This window comes from Cebidichthys violaceus, unplaced genomic scaffold (genome assembly GCF_023349555.1).
Source record: "Cebidichthys violaceus isolate CVI_PGR_0920_01 unplaced genomic scaffold, fCebVio1.0.p SCAF_6, whole genome shotgun sequence".
Lineage (NCBI taxonomy): Eukaryota > Metazoa > Chordata > Actinopteri > Perciformes > Stichaeidae > Cebidichthys > Cebidichthys violaceus.
This window is the reverse complement of record NW_027176816.1, coordinates 2,755,304-2,767,918: the sequence shown is the minus strand read 5'-3', so window position 1 is coordinate 2,767,918 and position 12,615 is coordinate 2,755,304. Positions and strand designations below refer to the sequence as shown.

General features: G+C 39.1%; 2 protein-coding genes across 2 annotated transcripts; one reads left to right on the top strand and one right to left on the bottom strand.

Annotated features, from left to right (window-relative positions):
- Positions 1 to 248: 248 nt before the first annotated feature.
- Positions 249 to 4,836, top strand: ormdl2 (ORMDL sphingolipid biosynthesis regulator 2). The gene is made up of 4 exons (XM_068733601.1): positions 249 to 304; positions 1,526 to 1,700; positions 2,684 to 2,835; positions 4,144 to 4,836. Exons 2-4 carry the CDS (start codon positions 1,527 to 1,529, stop codon positions 4,277 to 4,279), a joined length of 462 nt encoding a protein of 153 aa, XP_068589702.1. The 5' UTR covers positions 249 to 304; position 1,526; the 3' UTR covers positions 4,280 to 4,836.
- Positions 4,837 to 6,480: 1,644 nt separating this feature from the next.
- Positions 6,481 to 12,079, bottom strand: nemp1 (nuclear envelope integral membrane protein 1). Its single transcript, XM_068733813.1, has 9 exons — positions 11,968 to 12,079; positions 10,818 to 10,939; positions 10,329 to 10,545; positions 10,169 to 10,241; positions 9,988 to 10,081; positions 9,770 to 9,884; positions 9,264 to 9,489; positions 8,854 to 9,030; positions 6,481 to 7,314 (listed from the first exon to the last, which is right to left on the bottom strand). The coding sequence occupies exons 1-9, from the start codon at positions 12,077 to 12,079 to the stop codon at positions 7,158 to 7,160; spliced, it is 1,293 nt and encodes a 430-aa protein (XP_068589914.1). The 3' UTR covers positions 6,481 to 7,157.
- Positions 12,080 to 12,615: the final 536 nt, after the last annotated feature.

The following is a 12,615-nucleotide window of genomic DNA, read 5'->3' as shown; positions in this document are numbered from 1 at the left end:
TTATCAGAAAAATACAAAAATCAACACCCATGGTGACATGGAATTGGGAATTAACAGTGATGTTAAAGCTATTACTCACATTTACTGGGGGATCTGGGGACTTTCTTTGAGATCAATTGCTCTTTGTTAAACGCTTATGCAGTAGCGTCCTCCTCACCTGTTCGCCTGACGCTGATGAGGACAGGTAGACACAGGCTGGAGTTTTGCCAGCTGTTACAGAGGAACGGAACCAGCCTAAGCCTAACGAAGGCGGGGTCAGAGAAAAAACAAGGAATTTCCTGTTGAGCTACGACAACACAGGAAGGTAAAAGTTTGCTCTTTGTAAATGTTAAGTTTTAAACCTCGAAATTCCGAATGGGCGAGGCTAATTCATCACAATTCAGCAGAGGCGTTTAACCCCCTTCAGTATTGATTTAGTGAGCAGCCGTTACATCCGGATCAACGTAGCTTCGCACTAACGTTAGCACGTCAACCTGTAGGTAGCAGCTACACTGTTAGCTAGCATGCGAACGTTGTGTCATTTAAAAGCTAACTTTTAAGCTGAAAGTTAAACAATGTAGGGTTGATGTTATGTTCTCGTATAATATTCAAGAATGACACGTTAACTGCTGCTTCGTTAATGTTTTTGGGGCCAATTTGTTGTCTGAATGCTGCGGTAAGTTAGTAACGCTAGCCGAGTGACGTAGTGAAGTCCTGAGCGGAATTGCGTGTTTAGTCAGACAGCATAGTTCAGTCGGGCGGAGTCAGAGTTGATATATAGAACAATTAAGATGCGATAGTAACTTCTTAACTGTGAGGATGTGATGCTTTGCTTTGTCTTATGTGAAAATGCATTTAACATCTTAAGGTTTTGGAGTGTTGAACAGATAAAACAAGATATTTCATGACATCCATTTTGACTTTTTGACTTTATAGACCAAACAATGAATCAAGGATAATATTTAGTTGGAGCATTCTCTGGTTCCTCCAATGTGAGAATTTGCAGCTTTTCTTTGTTTTATGTCGTTGTAAAAATAGTTTTTTTGACAACGCAAGGACTTTGAAAAAGTCAAGAAAACAACTGTCAGATTAATCAATACAAAATAAATAACTGTTAGTTGCAGCTCTTGTTGGTTCTTTTTATGAATGTGACAGTTAACCTTTGAAGAAGTGCATAGCTCATTTGCATATATTCATAAATGCATGCATACGTTATTTCTAAAAAAAAATGGAAAAGGTTTTAGTACAAACATGAAATTGAACTGTAGTGAGATGATTGTAACTATAAATCTGTATTGTTTGGTGATGGTATGAGACTCGGCCCATAAGCAGAGAGTGTTAAAATGACATAAGAAAAACTCAATTTCAGCAGATCATCCTCATCACTACTAGCAATTTTACCATGTGTTGGGCGATCAGGTTTGAGATTTAGCCTGCTTGCTAACATCATGTTTGAGAAGTTGGATGTCTAAAGTCCCCTTGAATCAACAGAAGCTGGTTTTCAGCATCCTGAACGCTGAACATTTGGTCTCTCCTCTGTGTTTAGGATGAACGTGGGCGTCGCTCACAGCGAGGTGAACCCCAACACGAGGGTGATGAACAGCAGAGGAATATGGCTCACCTACCTGCTGCTGACCGTCGTGCTGCACATCGTCCTGCTCAGCATCCCCTTCTTCACCGTACCGCTCGTCTGGACTCTGACCAACATCATCCACAACCTGGTCAGTTAAAGATATAGAGATGTATAGGATTCATTACACACCTTAAATATATGCGAATAACCCACAGATGTATTTATGCTATATAGTGTCTCTGGCATTGTGGTCATTGTTAAAAAGCAATGATCAAGACTGCCATATGTTAAAGGAATAGTTTTTCATTTTAGGATAGGCAGTTATTAAGCTGTAGTTTTCATTTTGATGGACTTGCATTGAAGTTCACACTGATCAGCACTTCAGTGTGTGTGTGTGTGTGTGTGTGTGTGTGTGTGTGTGTGTGTGTGTGTGTGTGTGTGTGTGTGTGTGTGTGTGTGTGTGTGTGTGTGTGTTCTCTGAATGAGAAATTAAAATATGAAGCTACAGCGAGGACGTGTTTAGCTTAGCTTAGCACAAAGACTGGAAACAGGGTAAAAAAAGCAAGCCTGGATCTGTGCAAGAGTTCATGAATATCCACTTATATACCAGCACCTCTAAATCACGTTGATTAGCACACTATATCTTTTTTTGTTTAATCTGTACAAAGAATGAAAGTTTATGACGATACGTTTCAGTTTTAATACAGGGGTTATTATGTGCCTGACTATTTCTTGGCCGGAACCCTTTTTTTTTTTTTTTTTTTTTTGCTAAGCTAACCGTGTCCTGACTCCACCTTCATATTTAATGGACAGATGTGAGAGTGATCTTGATCTTCTCAGGTTTCAGCAAGAAGGCTAATTTCCCAAAATGTCAAACTATTCCTTTAATTTCAGATGATATGATTTTTGCATCAATGTGATTTATCAGGTAATGAACTTTCTGGATTAGCCAAAAACACAACAATCAATCAACAATTTCTTGATTGAATTTCTAGAAAATCAAGTATATCATAATATATGATTATTAAATTTCACTTTGTTACACTTGCCTCCTACGCTATGAAAATGATCAGCCTGAGCATTACTTCATGAAGAGTACAAACTGGAGGTAAACCCGTCTGTCCTCTGCAGGTGATGTACCTGTTTCTTCACACAGTGAAGGGAACTCCCTTTGAGACACCAGACCAAGGCAAAGCTCGTCTCCTCACACACTGGGAGCAGATGGACTACGGAGTCCAGTTCACATCTTCACGCAAATTCCTCACTATCTCACCAATTGTTCTGTAAGTATTTTCTTTAAAAAAAAAAAGTGCTCTGTAAAGCTGGACAGTTTGATAATTGCTTAATCAGCCTTTTTTGGCTCACTTGTCCAGGCTGTTGGGAATCTTCTGGCCTTTTTAGTTTTGAGATGATCTGAGAACAGTTTTAGGCTAATTTACCTGTCAAGCTTTCATGTTCTCACGGAAGGTAAAACGTCTTCAGATTCTATACTGTGACGTGTTTCACAGTGAAACGGAACAGTTGAGAGTTGTACATTTACGAGAGGGATTTCAATCAGATCCTTTGCATTTGATTGGACCGCTACAAAGCGAGCCGGCTTAGAGTTTGGTGCGACATTTGGCTCCACACTCACCTCGGTCACCTGTTGTTCTATTATGAGGAGGACAAGGGAAACGTTGCTGATATTCAACCGGCTCTGTGTCACTTCAGCGCGGGCAGTACCTCCCTCCACCGGCAAAACTCCGCCTGTTATTTTGTGTCATCTGTCAGTTAAAAATCTGCAAAGTTTCCCTTGAATGAATCGGACCTCAACCACATTGTTTCGGAAATGAAAACAAAGTTTTTGCCCTCTGATATACAAACACACATCTCTTGATATTGCTCCGTTAGCTACTACGATCCACATATGGTGATGTGCGGTTTTATACGACTGGTGTAGCTAGCTAGTCGCAAAAAGTCTCCTTTGTTTGGATTCTTTTTTGTAAACGATGAGTCATCAAACATTTGAAACCCTAACCGAAGCAAAATGACACTAACTTCCGTTTCACTGTGACTTTAAACTGATGCGCTTAAAGAAACGTTTAGAGTTTTCACTATGGAGCAATTATACCATGAGTGGGCTCCCTTTGTGTTTGTCTCGAGCACATGTACATCGGTGACACGATACACCGATGGTTTCACACTATTCAACCGATCAACGGGTGACAGTAATGCACAAAGACATCCAACACGGTGCCATCAAAGGGTGCAAGCTTTTAAACATGGATGTAAACGATGCAGGTTTCAAACTTTAAAAAAGGTTTGCAAGTTTGTTGCATTCATCACGTTTGTTAAACCTCAAGGATTCACAAAATTGAGAAACACTAAATCTTTTGTTTGTTGCCTTCTGCTGCAATTTTTAAACTAAACTTCTTCAGACTGTCACAGGAACTGAAACTATGCTTTACTATCATTGTACAGAATGAACTATTAACCTGTGAGGTGTTGCTTGAATGGTTAGTTGTGGAGATATTTTCACTTTCTGATAACAACTTTGAGACTTGAGTGTTGAATGTTGACGCTACATTCCCACCATTCTTCTCTCTGTGCAGGTATATTCTTGCCAGTTTCTACACAAAATATGATGCCACGCATTTTCTCATCAACACAAGCTCCCTTCTCAGTGTGCTCCTCCCAAAATTGCCTCAGTTTCACGGAGTACGGATATTTGGGATCAACAAGTACTGACAGAACACTGGATTTTTAACCACCAACAATGGACTCCTAGTTTTCTGTTCCTGCTGAACTCCTTTATGTTCAGAGGTTGAGGAGAAGAGAACCAGTTGGATTTGTCTTTAACTGTACAGACTGTGTGGAATAATATATGAAAGTTGCAGTGTGTGCTGCCTCTTGCAGCCTGAAAAAAGAAAAGGTAAATGCACTGCTGCTGTTTTATGACAGTAATTATTTTCTTTACCGACATTCCTGATATACATCTTTGATGATTTTTGTTACAAACTGCACTGGCTGCACGTCTGTAATACGGTCTGGTTGTTGCCATAAATGTGAATGAATTGATTGCGGCCGTGTGGTTCATGTTCTGAATGTCACTTGCAGGTTTCTGTTGTTTTTCTTTCTTTCATGCTTTTTCTTCCTTTACTGTGAGGGATATATATATTCAGCATGCATTTACACGCCTACAATAAACACTGCAGTCTTGCTATCACACACATAATCATGTAACTTACTGTTTTTTTGAAGCTGTACGTTGTTTCCCACTTATAAAATGAGCAGTGAGAGCTCCACGGTGTGAGTGCTTGGTTGTCTTATCTCTATTCCACGAGGTCAAGCAGAAAAAAAACCTGGCAAATGTATTTTGTGTGCAAGTATGTGAGAATCAATCGATCGATTGTGGGCCCGTTTACAAGCTGTGGGGAACTCCAGACACTTTACATGACGCCACCATGAGGGGGGGGCCGTCACAGCGGGTGCAATGTGCTTGTATATATCCAAGGGATTCTCCCACACACACACACACACACACACACACACACACACACACACACACACACACACACACACACACACACACACACACACACACCCCTCCCTTTTACATGCAATGTGGTCATGTTTGCAGTGACGTTTACCTGTTGGTGATGCATTTCTTTGAGGGAAGTAAGTCACAGGAAATGCAACAGTGGAGTGTGCCAACCTTTTCCTGGTAAACACATGCAAATAATGCTATCCGTGATCATCCGTTTCATTCATGTGTAATTCTCAGTTTTCAGGGGCTGTCAGGATGCAGGCGGTGCGATGCAGAGGGCAGTCGGGCTAAATGTCATCAGATATAATCTCACTGAAACTCAAGAGTGGGAGAGAAAAGGATGAATACAGTGTTGTAGTTGTTTGCAGCAACATATAATGAAAGGGTAGCAGAGGCAAGATAGCACTGTCTCACTTGAACAGCAAATCCTGGTCATCCAGTGCAGTTTCATCCCAGTTTTACTTCCACTTCCAATTCAATGTGAACTCAATGTTTGTATATATAAAACTGAGGGCATTTAATGCATAGGACAGTATGAGTGAATGCCAGTCATCACTGTCTTTGATTTTAACGTCTGAAACAACGTTTCATAGAAAGATATAAACAGCAGAGGTAAGAGGTGAACTGCGGGGGGGGGGGGGGGGGGATTGATAAGTGAAGGAAAGACAAAAGATGTCATTCAAAATGTTGACTCATATTCACAATGTTTGCTGACAAAATTCTTTGAAGACTTCATCTTGGGCTGTGGGAACCTATTGTGGACATTTAAATGTTTTAGAGACATAGAAAATGGAAATAATTTCTTGCAGCCATAGATGCAAATAGGAACCATTTAAAACTCCAAATATCTTAAATCATTCTTATGAAAAGCTATAAAGGAATCTTGTGGTGGAAGATGTAGTATTCAGATTTTTTAACCTAAAATGAAAGTAGCAGTACCTTAAGGTAACATTACACAAGTGCTTGCAGCAAAATTCACTTAAATTTCAACAGTAAAATAAAAATTATTCAGCAGCAGAATGACCCTCATTGAGATTTTTGGATTATTATAAAGTAGATACATTGCTGTGTGCAGCATTATATGTTGTATCTGATCAAAGTAAAGCTACTTTTGACACTGTTGGGTAGTTTAATATTTAAAAATGCATCATTCTATACATTTTATTTTGTATGTAAAACCCTGATTTGCAAAGTAACTACAGCTGTCAGATAAATGTAGCCTTAAAGTAAAAACAATATTTCCCTCTGAAATGTAGTGGAGTAGAAGTAAAAAGTAGCATAAAATGTACTTGAATACAGAATGAGTATCTTAAAATTGTACTGAAAATAACATCTTGCCACCTTTTACTTCTAATAATCTAATGATGCTAATTCATGCACGCCAGAGTTCAAGTATATTTTTTATTCAAAATACTTTGAGGACACTTCCTCCGATTTATGTTCATGAAAACAATGAAATACAAACTTGATCAAACTTCTCCTCCCTGAGCAGAAAGATAGAATCATAACCACGACCGTATCACGCTGCACTTCAAAAAGGTGAGAATGTATCACATGGTGTACTTTACACTCAGAGAACCCGTTTAGAGGCTACGGGCTGTGAACACGTTTCGAAAAATAAAACTTTAAAACCATTCCTAAGCTAAAGACAACACAAGCTACCATCACACTGTAAAAAGTTAAATTGCTTTGACCTGAAAAACAAAAAAGGTCCCAATCACAGCCCCACCATTTTTTGCAACCTCAATTTCAACAGAGGCCTTTGTTCCCTACAAAAAGAAAAAAAGAGATTTGGCTTTAGTGCACATTCTTTGAAACTACATTACTTGGACATTTCTTTCTGCTGAGAACAGATGTGACCACACTGTTCTGCCTGTTTTTCGTTCAGAGCCTGGACTCAAGGTGGCTCTTCTGACCGATATCACAATCCAGAGTTTTCTTAATCCGGCCTCGACGTTCATCACTGAGTCAGTCTGGACATTCGTGTTGAAGCCACGGAGAGCCGATCTCTGGCCACCTTACCGACAGGCAATAATAGAATTGTCTGACTGTTTTCGTACGTCTCCTAACACAGCGGTGTCACTCCGGTATCATCATCGGCTTCATTTCGTCTTCTTCGTCGTCTGTGTCAAAAAACTCATCCTCAAAAAAAGATCCTCCAAAGCCGTACTCGTGCACGTGAACAGACACCTCGTTTGACATCAAGTGAGGAGACCCTTCAATGAAATCAGCAAACCTGTGGATCAAAGTGACGACATCAGCAACAATATCTGCGTTATGCAGTATATAAACCATGTCCTGGTCTTTAGGAGTACCGACATACTACACATGCACTTATACTCACAACTACAATGTTTGTCCACACTTATAATCACCTTATCAACCAATATCAACAAAGCTTTAATACATTATTCATCAAGCTATTGTTAACCAACGCATCATCATTTAATTTGTTTTTGAGTAACAGTCTAACTAATCCTTATAGCTAACTATACTTTTTTTTTTTTTTTTTTTTTGACAAATAAGGTCCGCAAACATGCAACATTATCTATTCCAGACATTTTAGACCCTGAATATCAACTAAATTGAAGGCGTTTTAAGACTTTAAGGATCTGCAGGAACCCTGGTCCTAAGACAGCGCTGGATGATTTTGTAGCTGCAAACTCCGCTTTCTCAGTCAGTATAAAACGCACTGAGGAATGTATTGCTTTAATCCACTACAATGTACCATCAACACTGATTGGACATCCAAATAAAAGGTGGCACATTTTCCCTTTGAATGGAGATGACCTGTGTGTAGTTATGTAGAAATGGGGTTCAATTGATTCTAGCCAATAGGTCAATTGCCGTCTATTAAATTAACTTTGATAGCATTAGGGAATACCTTTTATTATCTCTTCATGGTAATAGCCGGTTATGTACCGTATTTTCCGCACTATAAGGCGCACTTAAAAGCCTTTAATTTTCTCAAAAAACGACAGTGCGCCTTGTAATCCGGAGCGCCTTATATATGGATCAATTGGTTAATTGGTTGATCCATACTGGTTGTACACGGCGCTCTGTCAAAATGTTTCAGTACGACTGGTAAACTACAAAGCCGCACCGCTTGCAGCATTACGGCTACCGTAGTCAGGGGCGTCGCCGAAGTAATAGCGGTAAACACCGGTACTGTGCTTACTCCTAGTCCAACACCACTTGTGTGTATAAAGACCCCAAAATGGCACCTTTCAAGAGACAACGTTGAGTTATTGTGAATGCACTAACTACGTTTTATACGTAAGTTGAACAATTTCGAGAGTTACTATATTGTGAATGCACTAACGTTTGATTTAGTGGTATCAGACTGTTTCTTTTACGTGTTTACTGAATCAGGGAAAAGTTCCCCTCTACGTTTAAGTTACCGTATTGTGAATGAAATCAAAAATCAATAAAGTTTGACTGAATGATTTATCTGACTGTTTTGTTGACATTCCCTTTAGCACAGCTCCATCTAGTGGATGCATAACGCAACCCCAGTCAAACGTTTGACTGTAGTAGCTTCTATTCTATGCGCCTTATAATCCGGTGCGCCCTATATATAAAAACAGTTCTAAAATAGGACATTCATTGAAGGTGCGCCTTATAATCCAGTGCGCCTTATAGTGCGGAAAATACGGTAAATGTAAATGAAGAGTGTCTTTCTATTTTTTGCTAAACCAAGCTGGGTTGAAGCAGCTTAATATAATGTGTTTTATTGAATTATAAACTTCTAGGAACGGAACATGAGGACAGGCACCTTTTCGGGGACTGCAGCCTGGACACTGCCTTCCATGGGCTGAACTCTGGGCTGTTGCAGTGCTTCCTCAGCTCCTCCAGAGCACGCAGAGTCTCTTCCTCCCCCTGCTTTATAAACTCTTCCTCAGTCAACAGGCGACGTGGCTCCGGCTTCCAGCGAACGTACCCTTTGATTTTCCTGCACAACAAAGCAAGAACTCAATAAAAAACAAAATCTAAATTATAAGAAATTAACGTGTCTACTGATTATAAAAAGGGAGAATTAAATATCACTGTTTCAATGTCAACTCGGATAAATCTAAAACGCTGAAATAAGCACACATTGTACAAGACTTTGACTCTTGAGCTATAGTAGATTTCATATATTACGGTACTCTGACGCCACCTCCTGTCGACACTGTGAACACCCACCTCCATGCAGCTACCGTCAGACACACCGGGTACTCCAGATGTTTGGAGAACAAAGCTGCCACGATGATGGCGAAGGCAACTTGCTGAATTTGAATCCCAAAATAAATCAGAAGTAGGCCGAACAGCTGCAGCGTCCATGACAAGATGTTAATACTCTTCGCATCCACCAGAGGACCGTAACGGTAACACACAGCAAACGTGATGAATCCCACCACTGTTACATAACCTGAGAAAAACACAAAAACACACATATTGATTTACCGTGTTTAGGAAGAACTAACCCAAAATTATTATAAATATATATTAACACCATCAAACGTATCCAAAGGCACCCTTTGACTTAAAAAGGTGATTCTCAAGGTGTCAAATATAGTGGATGCTTATCTTACATACTCACTGGTGTAAAAATAGCTCTTTAATATGCTGTATTAGGAGTCTTTGGTCTGATGTTTCAAACACCAGAAAAGGGACTATCTATAAAGTTTGTGTTATCAAAGGGTCGGTACCTAAAGCCACGTTCCAGTGTTCTCGCAGAATCACGCCGAGGTTCCTGAAGACGAGTTGGATGGCGTACAAAGAAAACGACCAGCCGCCAACAATCAAGACATAAAACGGGCTTTTCTGCAGAAACAAACATAGACAAAAGAGTACAATAATTAAATATGAGGCCACAGTGATTTAACTTATAAAATCATGGATATTTGTGGGCAATGAAATTCCTCACCTTTGGCAAAAAGCGTGCCAAAATGAAAAAGAGGATGATGAGTGAGGCGATCATGCCAGTGCTCATACCAGCAGAGTAGAAGAACACTTGACTCCTTCAGTTAAAGGAGGAAGAAAACTGTTAACAGCTACATCATAATGCTGTAAAATCCTAAGAATGAAACATGAGTTGGGAGAATGACCTGCTGAGTGATCCTGCAAAGACAAACAAAGATGCTCCAGCGAGGAAAACCAAAAACAGATAGATGTCAAACTCTGCAAAGGAAAAAGAGGACATTGTGTTGAATGTAATAACTGTCAATAACCAGCAAGTTAATTGTGTACATTTGTTTCCCCACTTACTACGAAAGGGCTTGACAGTGTACTTTGTTTTGTCAGCAGGATCAACCTTGAAGCACGTCTCCTTGCTGAACAGGTTGATGTTAATCGTGGTTTCATTGTGCCGCTCACGTAACAAGCTCTGAAACCAGCCCCAGACACTGAAGCGATCCAGCTCCTGCAGCTCCTCCACACCCGCCACAATCTCCACCTTAAACACGTTTGAACTCCACACTTTGACCTATCAGAAATATTCAGTTATTAAGTTAAGAGTGCTGTAAGCTATAACTCTTGTTAATAACTGTTTACACAATATCCCGTTTTTCTTGATGTCACTGATCACAACATTTTAAAACTTTAAACCACATCAAATTTGGCCCCAAGATACCCAGACTGAGGGTGATAATAACAGCATTTCTGTTAACATGATCTAATTATTTTATAATTGAGAAAGTGCATTAAATACACACTAAACAGTTCTGAATTCAGCTAACAAACATTTGTGGAACTTACCTGAATTCTTGTCCATGTTTGCCTCCAAGTTGGAAACACAGAGTTTTTGTAACAGAACCTGTTGGACCCTGACAGTACGTACTCCTCTCCATCCTGGAGATCAGTTACGGGATGTTTGTTACCTGTGTTTGATAAGAAGATACATGCATGTTAATACTTAAGATTGCATCACAAGTTGCTTGATAAGTTAGGCTGTTGACTGTAAGAGAAACCTGAGACACGGTCAACACATTTAAAAGATGACTGTTTTGAAGGATGTATTTTTTTGTATCGTCAATAAGTCCGTCTCTCAATACGTCCTGACTTCCCTACTAGATGACTAAAATAAATTATGTTTTATCTAAAACTTGAAAATATTAAGTTTTAATTACTTTTTATTATATATTACAATAGCCCAACACACATTACAAACTAAGGAAGCTACTAGCTTAGTCCATAGTGGATTATTACTATTGATGTCATTATCACCTGTGTGTTTTTACTTTGAAAATATATATATATATATATATATATATATATATATATATATATATATATATATATATATATATATATATATAGTGATATAATCATTTAGTAAAATCCTAGACCCTAAAACACAAGTAACGTTTCATGTTAACTGAGATATTATACTTTAAGCTTGATCCATTGTTGATTCTTCACCTCTTAAAGTCCCAACAAAATACTATATTATGGAGGTGAAAATAATACAGAAATGCATACCATACACTTAACAGGTGTAGTATTTTTGCAAGGTATATACCTCATGCAGTGTGTTAATACATCATTGTCTTCACTTCCTGAATATCGTGCAAATTGCTGCAACTGTAAAACTTGTTTCTGCTTAGTGACGCACAGGTTATATAATTAGCATGATAGAAATAACCTGAGGGCGGGTCAGGGCTTGTAAACTCCAGCTAAATAGTTCAGGTGTCACAGATTTGTTCGTAGCAAACTTTAAACATGATACAACCGAGTTAAAATAATCAGAGAACGAAGAGAAAGCCTTAGCATGAAGTCATTTCTGTACAGTTGCACTTAATCCAAACAGCCCAACACAAGCTAGCATGAGTTAGCCTGACCGATGAAACTTGTTTAAAATATGTATATTAATAGTTCTCCGCTATTTCTGCCTAACACTGCTTCTTACCCGTATCTTGGTGTCCTGATGTCTGGGGTAAATAGATAAGTAGCACCATGAAAACCCTTAATTTAGCACTTATAGAGGTGAAACCGTTTGTCATTTTCATGCATCCCGCCATGATGAGCCTCCGTAGTGTTTTGTCCCGCCCTTTCCGCTTCTGGCAAGAGATCGGATGAGTTACAGGTCGTCGAGCCAATCACAGAGTCACACTCGATGTCGTCATCGTTGCTGTGCGTTCAACGTCTCTCTCAAGGGTACTATAGAAATAAACTTATGGCTAGACAAATGTATACACTATATTAAGAATAAATAGCTTATGTGTTGATGTTTTTTAGTTTAAAAAAATCTAAATTAATTGGAAGTTTGAGGAGAATACCTTGGGTAGACAATATAGATATACTCCCGCACATTGTCTTTTTCACTTGTGTTCAGAGATATTTATTGACAATGTTTCGGTATATCAACCTTTATTAGGGTACCTCACAAAACAATGGGAGAGCATGATTTAAATAGGTTGGTAGGCCGACGTAGACCAATCAGGTCACACTACACAATGACATCACTCAAAAACCATAACCATCACATCATGGCACCAAAGGCCTACAATATCAGCATAAGAAAACATACACAATTTCATATATGTGTCTTGAAAAT

Excerpts from the sequence above, each read along its gene's own strand:
- ormdl2 (XM_068733601.1), top strand. The coding sequence starts at position 1,527 with ATGAACGTGGGCGTCGCTCACAGCGAGGTGAACCCCAACACGAGGGTG. Across the intron at positions 1,701-2,683 it reads CCAACATCATCCACAACCTG|GTGATGTACCTGTTTCTTCA; the intron begins GTCAGTTAAAGA and ends TGTCCTCTGCAG. Across the intron at positions 2,836-4,143 it reads ACTATCTCACCAATTGTTCT|GTATATTCTTGCCAGTTTCT; the intron begins GTAAGTATTTTC and ends CTCTCTGTGCAG.
- nemp1 (XM_068733813.1), bottom strand. The coding sequence starts at position 12,079 with ATGGCGGGATGCATGAAAATGACAAACGGTTTCACCTCTATAAGTGCT. Across the intron at positions 10,546-10,817 it reads AAACATGGACAAGAATTCAG|GTCAAAGTGTGGAGTTCAAA; the intron begins GTAAGTTCCACA and ends TATTTCTGATAG. Across the intron at positions 9,031-9,263 it reads CTGACGGTAGCTGCATGGAG|GAAAATCAAAGGGTACGTTC; the intron begins GTGGGTGTTCAC and ends TTTGTTGTGCAG.